The 17,586-nt window shown below is 52.1% G+C and overlaps 7 protein-coding genes across 7 annotated transcripts; 2 read left to right on the top strand and 5 right to left on the bottom strand.

The window, feature by feature from the left end:
• Window positions 1-716: 716 nt before the first annotated feature.
• rab7 (Rab family GTPase YPT7) lies at window positions 717-1,752 on the bottom strand (the record flags this gene model as incomplete). The annotated part of the gene is made up of 6 exons (XM_056617974.1): window positions 717-826; window positions 889-1,036; window positions 1,133-1,312; window positions 1,386-1,481; window positions 1,597-1,650; window positions 1,723-1,752. The coding sequence occupies 6 exons, from the start codon at window positions 1,750-1,752 to the stop codon at window positions 717-719; spliced, it is 618 nt and encodes a 205-aa protein (XP_056474133.1).
• A 274-nt stretch (window positions 1,753-2,026) lies between these two features.
• Window positions 2,027-2,803, top strand: N7532_005479 (ATG16 family protein; the record flags this gene model as incomplete). Its single annotated transcript, XM_056617973.1, has 3 exons — window positions 2,027-2,111; window positions 2,180-2,553; window positions 2,645-2,803. The coding sequence occupies 3 exons, from the start codon at window positions 2,027-2,029 to the stop codon at window positions 2,801-2,803; spliced, it is 618 nt and encodes a 205-aa protein (XP_056474132.1).
• A 300-nt stretch (window positions 2,804-3,103) lies between these two features.
• On the bottom strand, window positions 3,104-4,672 carry dot1 (histone methyltransferase DOT1; the record flags this gene model as incomplete). The annotated part of the gene is made up of 1 exon (XM_056617972.1): window positions 3,104-4,672. The coding sequence occupies one exon, from the start codon at window positions 4,670-4,672 to the stop codon at window positions 3,104-3,106; it is 1,569 nt and encodes a 522-aa protein (XP_056474131.1).
• Window positions 4,673-5,046: 374 nt separating this feature from the next.
• On the bottom strand, window positions 5,047-7,635 carry spb1 (rRNA methyltransferase spb1; the record flags this gene model as incomplete). Its single annotated transcript, XM_056617971.1, has 5 exons — window positions 5,047-5,600; window positions 5,657-6,250; window positions 6,310-7,351; window positions 7,413-7,562; window positions 7,618-7,635. 5 exons carry the CDS (start codon window positions 7,633-7,635, stop codon window positions 5,047-5,049), a joined length of 2,358 nt encoding a protein of 785 aa, XP_056474130.1.
• A 286-nt stretch (window positions 7,636-7,921) lies between these two features.
• N7532_005476 (uncharacterized protein) lies at window positions 7,922-10,544 on the top strand (the record flags this gene model as incomplete). Its single annotated transcript, XM_056617970.1, has 3 exons — window positions 7,922-8,044; window positions 8,116-9,999; window positions 10,056-10,544. 3 exons carry the CDS (start codon window positions 7,922-7,924, stop codon window positions 10,542-10,544), a joined length of 2,496 nt encoding a protein of 831 aa, XP_056474129.1.
• Window positions 10,545-10,889: 345 nt separating this feature from the next.
• Window positions 10,890-13,683, bottom strand: N7532_005475 (uncharacterized protein; the record flags this gene model as incomplete). Its single annotated transcript, XM_056617969.1, has 10 exons — window positions 10,890-10,939; window positions 11,001-11,647; window positions 11,702-11,961; window positions 12,021-12,089; window positions 12,153-12,191; window positions 12,252-12,822; window positions 12,886-13,087; window positions 13,177-13,336; window positions 13,476-13,521; window positions 13,580-13,683. The coding sequence occupies 10 exons, from the start codon at window positions 13,681-13,683 to the stop codon at window positions 10,890-10,892; spliced, it is 2,148 nt and encodes a 715-aa protein (XP_056474128.1).
• An 873-nt stretch (window positions 13,684-14,556) lies between these two features.
• irs4 lies at window positions 14,557-16,151 on the bottom strand (the record flags this gene model as incomplete). Its single annotated transcript, XM_056617968.1, has 2 exons — window positions 14,557-14,841; window positions 14,895-16,151. 2 exons carry the CDS (start codon window positions 16,149-16,151, stop codon window positions 14,557-14,559), a joined length of 1,542 nt encoding a protein of 513 aa, XP_056474127.1.
• Window positions 16,152-17,586: the final 1,435 nt, after the last annotated feature.

The raw sequence follows: 17,586 nt of genomic DNA, 5'->3' as shown, positions 1-17,586 counted from the left end.
CGGAGAAGAGAGTGCGTCGGACTCCACCGGGGCTCCCAATCTAAAATTTCCATGCCTGTTTAGTTATTATTTCGAGCAAGATTAAATAAATGATCTGACGTGTTTCGTGCCTGTGTTAAGTATATATGTGTTCCCGACTAGATATACTAGATACATCACAACCATCACCTATCCCTATCAATCACTACATTCCCTTGATCACTAGTTTCCGCCCTCACTAGAAGCACAGTCTGACTGGACTACACGAGCGTAGTGTAGAAGGAAGTGATTGTGCGTGTGTGCGTGTGTGTTTGTGTGCTTGTGTCTTCTCTGCCATCTGAGTGCTCTTACGTGAGCGAACCATCGAGCGCATCCCCCTTATTCACTAGGTACCTATGGACATGATCAAGCATCGCCACTTCGATGGCGAGGGGAAATCACCGACAAGAAGTCACGGTGTCCTCAGGTGGCAACTGGCAGAAAAAAATTCGGAGTTTAGAAATGGAACATTCATTACCAAGGCAAAAAACTGAAAGACAAGGCTGCCTATAGCCCAGAGCCGAAAACATCTACACACAAGGAAAAGAAAAGGTCAAGGAAACCAACGAGCCTCTCTAAGAAACTCAACCAGGGAATACAAAGCCCACCAGCATGATAGGTGACGAAGAGAAAAGAAAATTGTAGGATAGGGAAATTGAAACAACCGCTTAGAACGTCACGAGTATCAGGTAAGGATATCAACAGGCACAGCCATCGCGCTCATTGTCCAGATGGATGTTGATCGGGTCACTAAACTCTCCACTGAATTCCTCGGCCTCTTCCTGTGCGAGCGCGCTCCGGGCGATGACTAGAAAATGTTCGTCAGTAAATGCTACGGAATACCAGCCCATTGAATGGGCAGTAACTCACCTTCAAATGCCTGCTCAACGTTGACAGCCTCTTTAGCACTGGTCTCGAAGTAGGGAATGTTGCCCTTGGACTGGCAGAAGGTCATGGCTCGTTTAGAGGAAATCATGCGCTTGTTCTCTTCCACATCAATCTTGTTACCGATGACAACCTAGACGAGGAATCAGCATGGCAGGTTCTCACCAGGTGCTTCTCCACGCGATGAATGGCTCAGACGAGGAAATGCGGATAATGATGGAGAGCTTACAAAAGGAAAGCTCTCAGGGTCACGCGGGCTGGCCTGAATCAAAAATTCATCCCGCCAGCTGTCGAGAGCTTCGAAACTCTTGGAGTTGTTCACGTCGTACACCAAAACGCAGCAATCAGCTCCACGGTAGAAAGCGACGCCCAATGACTGGAAACGCTCTTGGCCAGCAGTATCCCAGATCTAGTCGCGATAAGTTAGCTACTGACAGCTCTCGCCCCCGACGATTTTTTCAAGTTGTAGGAGCGAGATTTACCTGCATGGTCACCAGTCGGTCATCCACGAGAACCTCTTTAGTAAGGAAGTCAGCTCCGATAGTCGCCTTGTAGCTTCCGCTGAACTTCTTGTTGACCTATCAATGCCGGAGAATGATGTATTAGCGACAGCCAAGGGAAAAATGGCAGACGAGCAGTCCGGCGACAGCAGCCGAGCTCCGAATTGGATGAGGGGGTTCAACGATGACACACATATTGGTTCATCAGACTGGTTTTGCCAACGCCGCTGTCACCAAGGATGATCACCTATTTTGAAGCGGAGTCGCGTTAGCATTTGAGAACTGCAAAGGTCACTCGGAGCTGATGCGGAGATCGTACCTTGAGGAGAACCTTCTTCCGTGACGCCATCGCAGCGGTCTGTCTAAGAGCCCCGGGATAGGAGGAGGAGGGGGCCACCAAAGGAGACAAGTGCGAATAAATATAGCCAAGCTCGGGGCAGGAACGGGGTTGGCGTAAATGAAGGTGGTGCAGATGGGAGCTGGAGTTGGGTTGCAGCGGGATTCGATGATGCAGGCCCGGGCGGTCGAGGGGGGCGGTGGGCAGGTGATAACAAGATAGCGCCGCGACCGACATCATCGCATCTGACACATTCCACAGCCCCATCGGCTCCTCGGGAGAGCCCATGGCCCACTGGAGAGAGGAGTACCTTGCTGCGCTTGCAGTGCGCGATGAGCGGGAAAAGGCCAACATCGCCCTCTACGATGCTTGTACGTGCTAATTCCATCACACCCGCGGAGCCTCATCTTTGTCACTGACATATACTCCACGGCTTCAGATGCCCGACTCGCAGATCGCACGGCCAAACAACACCCTACCATAGAACCTACCTCGAATGTTTTGGGCGACCAGAGACTTGCAGGTTCCAGTGGAGCCCAGCCCGATGCAGCTACTAGAAAACAATCAACTGAGCCGGGCCCCTCGAGAACAGAACTTCTAAACATTGCCCGTTCGGATTTGGCCGAGGCACAGCGTTCTCGCTCAGAACTACAAGGCCGCCTGGAAAGGATCACGTCTGAAGCGGAGAAACTCCGGAAGAAGAGCGTACAAGACGGTCGGCGAATCAATACCCTGGAAAATGAAAGGGTGCATCTCCAGCTGCGCTTGAAAGATAGAGATGAAGAATTGAAAGGAAAAGCCAAATTATTGGAGGTAAGCAACCAGTTGAAAGTGTGATGGCTCATAACAAGGATATCCATCCAAATAGTGCTGTAACTAACAAGTTCTCCTTTGGCTGCTCTAGGATTTCCAGGATGAAATGGCTTCGTTAAATCTCCAGTTGAACATGGCTGAGCAAAGGTCCACCAAACTCCAACGTGAGAACCAAGAGCTCGTTGATCGCTGGATGGCAAGAATGGGTCGAGAAGCAGACGCGATGAACAATGCATCGAAGTTCTCGTGATCAAGTTCATGTTCACTCCAGAATCGTTCCTTTGCACCTTCTTGATAATGGTAAACTAAGCAACGATTTTCAAAAAATGACTGATGAAACGAATAGAGGCATGTAGCTCCTTACAGAAGCTGGACCTGGTGCTTGTTTTTGTACAAGTTGAATTGGTATCATACAATAACCCAAATATATCCAGAAAGAAACCAAAAACGACAATGTACAAGGGCATATAAAATCATGATTGATACGTGATCTTCCAGAAACCAAGGTCGCCCGGCGGTGTTGAAATTTCACATTTCCATCAATTGTTCCTCATAGAGTGCTATCCATGAATGCTCTCAAGCGGGAACTATCCTTGGTAGCAATGAAGTAGGTGCCACCAACATCGGTCCAGCTGACACTGTTAGACCAGTAGTTCTTTTGTTGAACCTGAAGTAGGTTGATAGGAGAGTTGAGATTGCGAGACTGGATCTTATGGCCAGCGGGAACGAAGGATTTTAAGGAGACAATGCGGCATCCTTCTTTCATATCCAAGAAATGATTGATCAACTCGTTGTTGAGCTGCGGCGTGAAAGCTTGGTTGTTGATGAGAATCACATCAGCTCGCTTGAGAACGCTGATGATGCTCTCTTGCTCCAGAAAGTCACCGCGGACGAGATGCGTTTTGCCAGGGGTAATACCCCAAAGTCGACATCGGGCCTTGAATTCGGACTGCTGCAAGTCCGCCAAATCACACGCGTTGCTCATCATTTCACAGCCCCAGCTTTCACACCCAATTTCGAGGGCCGCTTGGAGGACAACGTTTCCGACACCGGATCCAAGATCAACAAAAACTTGGCCGGATTTGAGCTTCGTTTCCTTGAAGATGGTGCTGATGAATCGGGGAAGAAGCTCGCCATATACATTATCTGTACCATTCTCATATTGTCGAAGGGACTCAACGCGAGGGGACACAGTGCGTGCATATGTCTGGGTGAGAATGCGCTCCACCCAGGGCAGACTAATACGCTGTGTAGCGTCCAGATGCTTCGCAAGGCTACCGCTGTTCCTCAATCGCGTGATCGCCTTATTGTAATCATCCACCGCCTCGCGAAATTGGGTCTCCGAAGCAACAGCCAATCCTCTGCGCAACCTCCGTTTAATTCCAGTTGTCTCGTTGTTGAACTCGTCCGCTTCTTCACTCGGGATATAATTATCGGAAACGGTCTCGATGACTTGAACGATATCGTCGATGGGGCGGAAATCCTCATTGTCCCGAGGAACGACACAGTCAAATCTGTAAAAAGAGGAAAGAAAATTTGTCAGTACATTTGAATAAATTTTGGTCACGCAATGTCCATACTTTTCTTTTTGCGAGGCGCTCGGGTACTGGAGAAGAATCTCCCGGGACTTCTCAGCCCCGAAAGCCGGCTTGAACTTGCCTGCTTTCTGAACAGACGTGATATCAATGGCATGCACCATCTTGAAAGGCCTGGTTCCTTCCTCCGAAAATGCCTTCACCGAACGCACACGACGTTCCGGATCAGGTTCCGCACTGGCGCTGGTTCTTGCGCGCTTGCGCACTTCGAAAGAGGTATCACTGTCGCTGGCGTCATCGTCACTGGACAGTCGCTGTTCGGGGGTTGGACGCTTTCGCACGCGCGTTGGAGTGCTTCGCTTGGAGGGGCGTGCATCCGGGTCACTCGAGACAGATCGGGCCTTGAGGTTGCTCGTCGGTCGAGAGCGTTCTGACGAAGAAAGGGCTCGAGGTGATCGTGCGACGGGGGTCTGGGGTGCTGATTTTGGGGCTGCCGGTCGCGTTTGAACGACTTTGCGAACCTGGTTCTTCTGCGGCTTCAGAGAGAAGGCTCCTCCTTTCTGGAGGTGGTCGAAAAAGCCCATGGAGGAGGTATGCAAAGTAAAAATGTACGGTATGGACAAGAAATATAAATGCAAAAAACGACTAACGTATGCGCAAAAACATGAGGGCGTATATATACGGCGGAGTTGAAGAGAGGAAGATGGGGGGTGGGCGCAGTCAATCAGATGGAAAGCGCAATCGATAAGCGCCACTCGGTGGACGCTTGGCGCAGGCCCCTGGGATCCAATCGGGCCAACCACCACGTTGGCAGCCTAAACCTTAGTTAAGGTACGGGTACAATCTACTACGAGCGCTATTACACTAGTGTAAGGGTACTTACTATACGAGATAGAGCACTACCACAAATATCTCATAGGGTATCACAATGACGTTGCGTCTATGCACTATACAACCTCTAGGACTTCTTCTTTGCCAGTCTCTTTTGCGCGCGGATATCCTTCTTCATACGCGAATCCACAATCTTGTACTTGCCCTTGACACCCCGAGGTCGGCCGGAAATACCACGGTTGGCACCCTTGGCCACAACCAGCTTGACCTGCTGCTTGGGCTTCTTCTTTGTGGCCTTGCTCATCATCTTGGTGATGGCTTGAGACTTGTCGCGTTCGCTGAGGGCCTCGTCCTCCGCCAGAAGCGCGGACTTCTTGCGCAGTTTCTCGAGCTTCTGAGCGGCCTTGAATTTCTTGCGACCCTTGGCCTCCATCACCTTCTTGATCGGACGGGCGTTGATGGCACGCATCTTCTCTTTAATGGCGGCAGCAGCGGCCTTGGTGATCGGGCGATTGGGCTTGCTGTGTTTGCCCTCATCGTCCATGAACCAATCGGGCAGGCCATCTACGTCACGGAAAGAAAAGCGGTTGTAACCATCGTCAACCACGTCAGAGGATTTCTTCTCGCCTGTTGCCATCGACTGGGCCAGAGCCATGGCCTCTGCAGTAATGATGTCGATGTCTGTAATTTCACAATGTTAGTAATGCACAGATTATTACCCAGGAAAATGAACTCACCAAGCTGGCCATTGGGCTTTCGAGGCTCCTCGAATTCCACGGACTCTTCATCAGAGTCAACCCATTCCGATTCTTGTTTTTTGGCATCCTTCTTGCCCTTTTGTTTTGACGGCTTCTCGGGTACTTCGACTTCCTCCATATCGGTGTCCTCGTCATCCTCCTCGTCATCCTCCTCGTCATCCACCACCTCGTCTTCCTCGTCTTCCTCCTCCCCGTCATCTACACCCTGGAAAATGTCCTGATCAAAGAACATGGAGGCATTGTTCGAAAGGCCCGTGGATTGACGCTCATTTTCGGCAGCGGCGGCGGGCTTCGAGTTTTCGTTCTCTTCACCCTCCTCGTCACTCTTGTTGTCCTCAGAGAAACCTTCCCATTCATCGGTCTCGTAAGGCTTGCGCGCCTTCTTCGCGCGCAACTTGGAATCCTTGTCCTCCATCCGGTCTTGGTATTGCTCATACATCGTATCAAGCTCCCTCTCGAGTCGGTCACCATCGTCGTCGCTTTCTTCATCCTCGGATTCGGAGTCTTCTTCACTTTCGCTCTCGACAGAAATATCACGGGCGCTGACGACAGCGTCCCGAGCATTCGCGCGATCTACCTTCTTCAGGGAGAGAAGGTAGAATCTTCACCACCAAGCCCGTGCTGATCCATACCGATATCCATAGGCGTTGTCATGTGCATTTGCATGCGAATGATGTCCTTCCGTTTCTTCTCATTTTCTTTGCGTCTTTCTTTCTTTTCTCGGGCAGTTTCCTTATCACGCATCCGGTGAAGTTGTTCTTGGATTGCAAGCTCCTCATCCATCGGAGCGATTTCTGCGACTTCCTCGGAGGGTTCGTCCTCCTGAGACTTCTTCTTTTTCACCACAAGACCAAACTTCTCGCGGACCTTCAAGCGCCACCGAAGCAGGTTACGGAACTCCTTCTTACCCAGAATCTTGAGATCCTCACAACAAGCTCGGATTTCGTCGGTAGTGTCCTCCAGCCTGTCCAGGGTTGACATAGCAAGGTCTCCACCAGGCGGTTGCACGAAGCTGAGCTTGTTGTAGGAACCCAAAATGGCGATAGGGTCCGTAGTGTTGATGAATTCAGTCACGGGAATCTCCTTGTATTGAGTGTAATCTCCTTCCTCGTAGCCCTCACGCTTGCGCTTTTTCTTTTCGGGATTGAAGACCTTGGCTTCGTTGTTCGGAGTGGGATCAGTGAGTTCGGCAAAGACATGCTTGGGATCAAGGAACTTTGGGTCCAAGCGCTTAGGGGCTTTATAGCCACGGCAGACGACGAAGATTTCAGCAGAAACGTTGCGGGACGATGGGGGCTTGGTGGCCTCGACTGAGGTGAACAGCTGCTTGAACACCCACAGGAGAGGGTTGTAGTCCTTGGATCGGAAAACCTTGGTGACGAAGGTTCCACCTTCCGCCAGAAACTCCGCAGCCAATTTCATAGATTCCAAGACCAGCTCCGCCTGAGAGAAAGCATCCTGAACCCATGCGGAACCGACATTGGGTGCACCATCGTGAATGACCGTGTCTGCTTTCCAGTGCTTGAGATGAGACCGAATGGTAGCGCGACACTTGTCGGTTGTAATATCGCTTTGGAAGGTAATGACGCGAGGAATAGGCTTGATCGGAGCGAGATCGACACCAACGATAATACTCTGGTTAGGCATGCATTCCGCTGCCACTTGACACCAACCCTGCGAGTATTGTTAGACGAAGCCGTCATGAGAGATAAAAGATCCTGAATTCCGAACTTACACCAGGCGCCGCGCAAAGATCAAGTAGAACTTTACTCTTCTCCAAGAACCCATACTTCTTGTTCAGTTGCACCAACTTGAATGCAGCACGCGATCGATAGCCCTTCTCTTTGGCCAGCCGATACCATTTATCAAGACGACCTTTTCCATGCTGGAAGCAGTTAACACCCGCGATCTGCTGAGAACTGGAAAGAAAAATCGCATACCTTTTTCTGGATCGCCATCTTGAAGTGCAGGTGGTCTCGCAGAAGACCAGACTGACTTAGATATGCAAAATAAAAGAACGACGAAAGGCGTATACACTTGACCCAGCGGCGCGCAGAAAAAAAAAAGTCGACTTATCGCTCACCGCCTTTATGCCTAAGGCAGAATCTCCAGGAACCAGGCCGCCATGTGACGTGATATCAGACACCCCGGTTCGTGGCGCCTTGTAGTTAACTCCCTGTGACTTGTCTCTGAGAGAACCTTTGCTCTTCTCGAACTTGCTTAGATGTTTTTATCCTCGCTTCCATGACGCCCAAGGGATCTCGAAAGAGAGTGAAGCCCAGCCCTTCTGGTGCGGACTCTCCGTCCCCCGCGGCACCAGGCAATGCTGCCCGAGACCGCTCGGACTCCCAGCGTTCAGGACGTGCGGTATGTTTCAAGGCTCAAGATACGGGCGGTGTTATTGCATAGCTAACCGAAATATGTCTGTTTTTTTCTAGAGCTGGTATCCAGGGTCCTGGTCGACTACGTCGCGAACGTCCAAGGCGGATCCAATTACCGAGGTTGCTCGTGAGAGCATTTCGGTCGCGCAGAACGTAGCGTCCGGCATTGCGGAATCGACAACCTCCTTACTCGATACACCCAAAACCAGTCGAAACCCCTCGATCCAACTTACGAAAAGGGCGAGCATTTCGACAAGATCTTTACCCGCCGATGTGACCACAACCCGAGTAAACATTGCGTCGGACGGCTCAGCTTCCGCCGCAGCTTTGGACAAGATCGACACCCCTACTCCCGCAAGGATACGCAAACCCAATAACGAAGAGGAAAGGGCCACGAATTCGGTAGAGAAATCGTCACAAGAACAGGCGCAAACGATCGTCACCGAATCTGACACGCCCACACCACATATATCACAGTCCACATCTACAGAGCAGCCTGTTGGGTGGTTTTCATGGATGTACAGGTCTGCGCCTGCCGTAAAAGGTGCCACGAATGACCATGAAACTGTGGGGATAACGCAGAAGCAGCCTGGTGAAGACCAACCCTCGACGCAAACTAGTCAAGAAGCAGTTGCTCCAGACGCAAACGAACCGGTGAAACAACCGCAGCAAGGACAGGGGCAAGATCAGCTACATACTACGGCAGAGGCCCAGCCCACGTCACAAAAGCGATCTTGGCTGCAAATGTGGTACGGTTCATCCTCGTCTACCAAACCCGCAGAACAACCAACTCAAGAGACGGCACAAGAAACCCCGGAAGACTCTGGATATACAGCTAGCCAAGACGTGAACATGACGCCAAAGAACTCTCCTGAAGACCCCCCGGAGGAAACAGGCCCATCGCAATCTTCAGTTGGAAATGCCAAATCCTCCGGTTGGTCATTCTGGTCTAAAGAACCTGCTAGAGGAACGGCGCCGTCGAAACCCCAGGAAGTTGAGGCTGTCGAAGCAACGCTGGAGCCAAACACGTTGGCGCGGCCAACATCGCTGGAGCCAGACACAGAAGCGAATGTGAACGTCACCAAGAGAGGAAGTGTCAAAGTTAAACTACCCAAAGACGGACGGATGAAGGAAGGAGTCATACCAACTGTTGAAACGAACTCAACAACCACCACAGCACCCGCCGAACCCCAACCAGCAGGCGCTTCTGCCTCTAGGCAGCTGCAGAAAATACTGCCAAATCAAGTGCTGCCGCGATTCGAAGAAACATATAACCTGGAAGAGTCGCCCTCTTTTTTGCAAAGCCTAGGCAGAATTTTGCATTATACCAAGGGCCCAGAGCACAATCACGTATCTCGCGTCAAAGAACCGCATCGCATCAAACGTGCTCTAGCCATCGGTGTCCATGGCTATTTCCCCGCCCCTGTGATCCGGAGTGTGCTTGGACAACCCACAGGGACATCCATTCGGTTTTCGAACATGGCTGCGGAAGCCATCACTAAATGGACAGCCGATCATGGCTATTCGTGTGAGGTCGAAAAGATTGCATTGGAAGGAGAGGGACGTATTGCAGAGCGGGTGGATCTTCTGTGGAAGCTTCTGTTGAACTGGATGGAAGAAATCCGCAAAGCTGACTTCATTCTCGTGGCCTGTCATAGTCAAGGGGTGCCCGTTTCAATCATGCTTGTTGCTAAGCTTATTGCTTTCGGCTGTCTTGACGCCAGCCGGGTCGGCATATGCGCCATGGCTGGGGTAAACATGGGCCCTTTCTCTTCATATCGATCTCGATGGATTAGTGGATCTGCTGGTGAGCTGTTCGAATTTGAGCTACCATCCAGCAAAGTCTCCAAGGATTACGAGGCTTCTCTTCAGTGTGCTCTTGATTTTGGAGTTCGAATATCTTACATCGGAAGTATCGATGACCAACTCGTTTCGCTAGAGGTATGCTCGCTAACATCAGACCTCATCACTGAAGTGCAAGCTAATGTGATATACAGTCTTCTTTGTTCTCGCCAATCGCTCATCCATACATTTACCGTTCAGTCTTTGTGGACGGCCGAGTTCATGCTCCAAGCTTCTTGTCACACCTTGTTGGGTTCGCCCTCAAGCTACGAAACCTCGGTATCCCAGATCACGGTCTCATCCGTGAACTTAGTGGTCCTCTAGCTGGCAGTCTTTACACGGGAGATGGCCACTCTCGTCTCTATGATGATGAAGACGTGTACTACATGGCTATTCAGTTCGCGCTCGAAACATCCAATGTTCCGGACGCCACCCTGAGCATCAAGCGATCAAATCCTTTGGCTTACACAAACCCATACATTCTCCCCTTCGCCATGCGGGGGCTTCTCGAGGAGGAACATGTGCGACGCCAGATGCATGACGAGACTATGGAACTTCTCCGCCAGTTCGACGATTGGAAACCATCAAGTAAAGTCTTGAAAGATGTCAAGTTTCGATTGGAGGGCATTCGCTCAAAGCTATAGGCATAGAAATATCCCATCATTTGCAGGCTTTTCTTTCCCTTTTTTCTTTATTTGTTGGCACGATTTCAGCGTTGAGTTATTTTAGCGAAACATTTAGAGGAAATAAACAAATTCCGGCTTTTCATTTTTCATGCCTTTCGATCCTGCAGGAGAATATGAAGGATCTTGCCGTTCGTGTACGTGATTAGAGAGTTCCGAGATAAATACATATATGCGCGGGTTGAAAACGAGGAGAGGTTGTGTGCTGTGTTAGTCGATATCGATCGAAGCCGCTGCTAGCTTTCAGAGTATGGCTTCGCAGGAAATGCAATAAATATACTTCGTCGTAACGAGAATTTGCTCCGACTATACGGAAATATGAGGGAAAGCCGTTTGATATGCACCTTGAATTTCATCTGGAATATGTTAGCCGAGCTATCCAGGTAAAAACTTGGAAGATCAACACTATAAGCTTACCTCGCATCCCATCCAATGCCTCAAAAGCTTGTGAATAGTTGGACACCGCTCCGATTATCCGCTCCAGGCCCCGTCGGAGTTCTTCCACGAGATGGTCTGTCGACTCGGCCGCAATTTCACTTTCCGAGTCTGGCGAAAGTTGCTTTGCCACACGAGCCTTGTAGAAGATCATGAACATAGCGTAGCTACTTTGCATGAGACAGCACGCAAATGAGGGCATCGTACGAGGAAGTGGGCGATTCTGTTGTTGGCGGCCTTCCGTCAGTGGCTGCGGGACAGGCAGGCCTTCAAACATGCGCGAAATCGTCAAAGCAGCTCTAAGGCATATTTTGGCAGAGTGTTGAGGACTGTATGGGAATCCGGACGCGAAGGGGAACTGAGGATATTGTGGAATGTAAGGGTGGATGTCTGAGGAAGTCGAGGAGTCGGATGGAGTCATGTATTCCGCTGACGAGGCACGTTGGAATTGATCGAGACTGCTACATGAGCAGCCCACGTTGCTTAACCCGTGACCCTGGTGGGATGGAGAGCGTTGCTTCATGTCGATTGATTGGTTACTTGGATTTGCGGCAGTCAGATCACAATGTCGTTTTATGAAGATGGGGATGTCGGAGAAGGCTCGGAAGCGATGGGTTTTGATTTGCGCGCTGGGAATGCGTTAGGATTTGAAACAAGCAAATTGGCAGACACGCAATGTATACCTCGATAGTTTGATCCGCGATATAGCTCGGATACTTCCGGAGGTAACTGTTTCTCGACTGTCCCCGAAGTCCGGCTCCTGGGGTAACATCGGCAGCAAATCTACCTGCGCTAGCACGGAGTTGGTCCACGAGTCAAGTTGTTGCATCCTTTCATACATATAGTGCATGCCGGATTGCGAGGTGAGAGATTTGTTGAGATCGGAAATAAACGAAGTAGCCGATACTAACACTTGCTGGGCCTGTATCAAGATGGACCAGCCCTGCCAGACATTAGTTGGGATCCATGGCAAGCGGGTGTGTTAGAGACCGAAAAACATACCTCAGAATCGGCAGCAAATTGTGGGTAGGGTGTCGTAAACTGCGGATCATTGATGACTATTGTCGGCGGCTGTATCTTCCTGCATTAGCTATCGTGACGGGGTATGGAGAATAACAATGATAATTCACTCACAGTCGTACTGACTATAGAGCCCTGTATAACACAATAGTACTGTAGTGGAGTTAGATATAATGCAATCGACCTTAGACAATAGGAGAAGTTTTATCATACCGTCATCCACCAAGCTCTACGGCGAGCTTCTGAAAATTCACTATCCTCCATGCAGCAATGGAGTGACTTGTCCAAGGCAAGGGCCAAAGCTTGCCCTGCACGATATCTCATCTTGAGAAGATTACCTCGCTGTGAATACTCGTAGACCGAGAGGATAAGCAAGGCGAGAAGAGTCTCTAAATCTTCGGGTGTTCCAGGATGAAGCTTCTCTCGGTTAACAGAAGGGCGGACACTAGACAATGCTTGACCGGGGTCAGTTGATGACAGTTCCAAGTCACATTCCGTTTCGATGATTGAGTTAGCGAGCTGCGCAAACGAATGTGCGTAGTTCCTGCGCCGAAGAACTGACGTTGGAGAAGATGGCTCCGGATCCCGTGGGTGTGGAATCAATGCAAGAATCGCGCAGATGGCAATACTCAATGGAGATCGGGGTCGGTACAACATGAAAGGCTCTGACGACGGGTTGGACGGGGAGATGTTGAATTGCAACGGACGATCCCGACATTGAGGTGATACCCGTGGCGGAAGAATTGGGAAATAGGGATGGATAAAATCATAATAAGCGTTTAAGCTGGATTGGTGATGTGAGATGAATTGCGTGGTGGGAAGGAATATGGCGAAGAAAGGAACCTACATTTCAGGTTCACTTCCATACGTTCTCACGAGGCACTGGGTGGTACTCAACGGGGACGGCACATTCCCCATATGCACATGGGTTGTGTCTGCATCGCCCGTGAAATAGCCCTGGAACATGGAAGCCACTTGTGGGAAGTCCAGATGCCTCAACCCTGCACCTGGCAGAGATAAGACATCGATTTGACTAAACATGCCCGGAGCTGTGGAGTCGTTAGTGACCTGAGCGGATCATGCTGCCAGTACTACTAATAGTAGTATGCAGCAAGCAACACCGAATGGACAAACATACACTCCTCGAAGTCTGGGCCTGGCACGGCCACATTGGGAGCATCCTGTAAGAGCTCCTCGTCCGGAGAAGGCGAGGGCGACAGCTTCTGCTTCTGCTTCTTTTTGCGCGGCCCACCTCTCTTGCTGGGCAGATAGGTGCATTCACGCCGTTTAAAGACACACTAGCAACACCGCAACTTTTAGTAAAAGGCCCCGCGGAGGTAACTAACTAATCAATCGAGCATTACACGATTCCGAAAAGAGACTAGAGCCCCTCCCAAAGAAGAGGAGCCGCAGGCGATTTCCATAGTGGACACTTACATTGGAGCAGGGTTCCTGCCCGCCACATCGTGTTCTGGAGGCGCGACTGGTTCGGGGTTAGCTACGGCGCGGCCATGAGAGCCTCGAAGGAACGGATGGCGTACCAGGGCAAGCAGGCGACCTTGACGGGGGGTTTGGCGAACTTCTTGCGAACCGGTCGAGGGGGCGCGGAGGCAGTCAGCGCTTCGGGGTGAAAAGCGTCGGCCATGGCGAATCACGGGGCTGACATGGATCTTCAATCGCAAGCACCCAACAACCGTTTTCTCTGCGGTTCACGACCGGTTTGGGGTTCCCTGTGCGCGGGAGACTCCCGTCGGTGCAAGTTACTGCTCAGTCAGCGCGCAGAGGAAGAGGGAGAGCTGTAATATACAGACGCGGTGCGATGATTGCTCGATCGTGCGCGCAAATCCCGAGGCGTGGAGATCCGGGATTTGCTCTGCGGTGATCCAGACGCCCGCGATTTGTCACTGCACCCACGCCGCGAGTCGGGAAAATGGAAGCATACCGACGAGAAGCGTTGGATTCTTCGCCCTCGCTGGCATGTTTAAGAAGACGTCGCTGTCCTCGTCGAAAGGTTTCGGGGAGGGTCACGTGGCGGAGGGTGGCGAGATGCCGCGATTTGGCTGGACCAGTCCCATACTGAATACGAGTGCTAGGGGATTAATGAGAAATGTTCTCATTATCAGAAAGCAACGTGAAGTCACCGGGAGCCCCATTCTACGTTCCAAACTTGCAAATAATGCGGATCGATCCCGGGAAATTGCCAGCGCGGGGGCATTCATGTTGGTAGTGGAGCCCAGGAGGGACACAGTATACAGGTATACATACAGTACGAGTTCTACAATGGAGTAGTAGAAGGAACCACGGCACATCAAGATTCACATGCCAGGGGATGAATACCGATTAGAAACACATAGTCATAATAACACTATACGCTCGATTTATGCCGCTTGTGTGGGAGCCCGCATCCCCGGGGCGTGCCTGCGCTTCCCATGGAGGAATGGAGGAACTATTGACATGGTCTATATGCAAATGAGAAACATCCTACCTTGACTTAGAATCCAATAATCTACAGCAGGGTCTACGGATACGCCCTGCTGCCAGTCGTCGTCAACTTGATGCCCGTCACATACCGCACGCTGTCCCAAACGCTCTCCGGTACTTTGGTCGGCAACTTGTGGCCCTTGAGCTGCTGGTCGATCAACCACATTCCAACCACGAATTCCTCTTTCGTCAGCAACCCGACGCGCTGGTGATCCACGAGCTCCCACACCTGTTCCAGGATGGTGGGTGGCAGGCGGCTGCGGGACCAGATCTCCCGTACGACAAGGTTGAGCACCATCTCCGAGGGGGCGGCCACCGATCGCTGTCAGTGTTTCGCTCGGGAGGGATGTGCAGCCCCTTGTTCGAGGCCCAAACGCCTTCGTAGCGTTTGCGCTCCTTCTCAGTCACCTCTCGTCGCCATCGCTTGCGATCGCCCTCGTGGTGTTTGTGGGGGTGCTTGTGGAGGAGGTGCATTCGATGCCGGTGACGGTCATCGGCATCGTCGGGCTTCGGCAAGCCGCGAAGGGTCTGCGGCATGCCCTTAGGCGGGCTTGGTGTGCGAGATACATCACTCTTATCTGAATGTGCTAGCTGCTGCAGAAGGGACCGAGATCGCGCCCGTCGTCGTTGCGGTGGAGGAGGTGGCGCGAGCTTGGAGACGGGTGATGCGCGAGCCGACGCTAACGACGACGCGACAATTGCATTGGACAGGGCTTCCTCGCTCATCCCACTCGGCTCATGCAATGCACTGGAGCTGCTGTTGTGCGACGCTACCGATATTGATCCCATACTGGGGGTACTCGCACGATTCATAGTTCCACTGCCAACCGGTTTCTTCTTGATCGACCCAGCGGAGGACTTGATCGAGGACGCAGAGGAGGGGTTTGTAGGGGTTCGGGGAGGGAGTTTCGGTTTGAAATCATCATTCTGGGTAGACGATAATCGCGAAGAGATGGACGGATGAGGGCTCGGAGCTCGACCATAAACACTGCTTGCTTTAGATACGCTGCTGGCCTTGGATTGCACGGATGGCGGGCGCCGGAGGGTGTTGGGGTCAGGGTCGAACGCTGGGGGATCATCCTGCAGCATGACATCGACCGGGCTTTTAATGGGTGGATTCGGACGGATTGGAGTTGGGGATCGTAGTTCTCGTCGTTCTTCAGGAGGTCGTGATGGTGGGGGTGCCGTGCTGGCACTACGCATCGCACCCAGTCTGGCGGCGGCTGCCGCGGACGACGCTTCTTGTCGCCGAGCAGGAGACCTTGATGCAGCTAGACGAGCAGCAATCTGTTCGGGTGCTGGTTTTGGTGATAATGATGAAGATGGTGTTCGCCCCCTGGCGATGGGCTCGCTGCTCGGCGCGACGAGGTTATTTGTCGTCCATCTTCCAATCTTGTCCCGCACAGAGCCAACTTCAGGGCCGGGTTCCGAATCCATGTCTGCGTGATGGGACTCCGCATGGCGATTCCAACTGCTGGCCACGGCGGCTGCGGCAGCAGCAGAAGGTGGTTTATTCACATTGGCAGCTGGACGGGATTGTCGAAAGGCGACGGAGGCGCCCTGTAGGGCGGAGGCATTTTGGGAGGCCGGGGAAGCCAACCGCGGGTTCGCGGCGGCGATCTCGCCATTCATGGAATCGAGCTCCGACGTCGAGAGTTTGGATCGGATGTAGTGTGGAGGATGGAGGGGGAGATGCTGCGGTGTCGCACTGCAGCTGGGACAGCGCGGCGATGACGCCGGCTCCACTTGGCGGGCACGGGGCCTCATGGCCGCAGCAACCCACTGGCTGTTAGTACTGCTGGTCTCACCACTTCCACGTCTCCAGCTGCGATTCAGCCATCCCGCTCGCCAGTACATTCAGCACCGGTGGAGACGCAGGAACCCATCCTACCACCGTGATTTGCAGATCGACTTCCTTATGGCCTTCGTTTGCGACTGTGTCTTGAATTCTCGAGCCAAGATGTGGCCCACGATGATCCCTCGGCCATTTCAACCCCAGATTTCCGACCAAATTAACCGAGCCGGCCCGTTTAAATGAAGGCCAATCGCGTGGATCCAAGCTTCTCCGCAGCGCGTGGGTTGATTTATACCCTGCACCCCGGTTTTCCCCTCCGACAAGAAGGAACAACACATATGCTCTCATGATCCGGAAATGCTGGCCCGGTTGAGCTCCCTAAAGGCGCCATGCTATCGGTGACTGACCATGCAGAGGGTAAAGTCCTGCGCCTGCGAACGACTTCTCAGCTGCTAACAGCGAGGGAGTAGATGCACAACTCAGTGGAGAGAAAGGAGAGCAAGCGGGCGCAACCGGGGTCCAATGCTCAGTCTGTAGCAGCACGTTTCGGCGACCAGAGCACCTGAAGCGGCATCTGCGCAGCCATACAAAGGAGAAACCTTTTGCATGCGCGCAGTGTGGCCGTCACTTCTCGAGAACGTAGGTTTACATGCCGCCGGCTAGCCCTTCTCGGAAGGATAGACTGACGAACAGGGACCTTTAGCGATACGCTACATCGACACGAATTGAGTCACCATACGCAAGGAAGTGAGGGGGAAAGGACCGCACCCATCGGATCACAGTGAAGACTTTCCGGGCGTGCTTCAACTGTGCCACGGCTCGAGTGCGGTGCAGCGGTGGTATCCCATGCGGCAGGTGCGATTCGCGCTCGCTCGGATGCGAATATCCCACTGAAAGACGATCGAAAGCAAAGCCTCGAAACGGAGGCTCCCGGCGACTGTCTGTTCTCGACCCTGACAATGAACAGCAGACCCCTCGTCTGTCGACACCCCTACCCCATGAGCGCCAAGAAGAGCTTGCACAGACAGAGCCGCCAGTACGCTTCCAGATAGGCCAATTTTCTATCAGCAGCATGGACAACATGGATGATGCCCAGAGATTGTCGAGATCCTCGGTTTCAGGGTTTCCGAATTGCGTGGAAACTCCTTGTGAACAAACATCTCCAAACGAGAGACCCTCTATAGCAGGGGCCTCGGGTGCTTCGGTATATCTATCATCCTCAAATCAACCCTCATCCACAGGACATATACCGTTAACAATCTACCAAAATGG

The sequence above is a fragment of the Penicillium argentinense genome (assembly GCF_028826775.1).
Source record: "Penicillium argentinense strain IBT 30761 chromosome Unknown utg000005l_segment0_segment0, whole genome shotgun sequence".
NCBI classification, from domain to species: domain Eukaryota; kingdom Fungi; phylum Ascomycota; class Eurotiomycetes; order Eurotiales; family Aspergillaceae; genus Penicillium; species Penicillium argentinense.
Note: the sequence above shows the minus strand (reverse complement) of the source record. Positions and strands in the feature narration are given on the sequence as shown.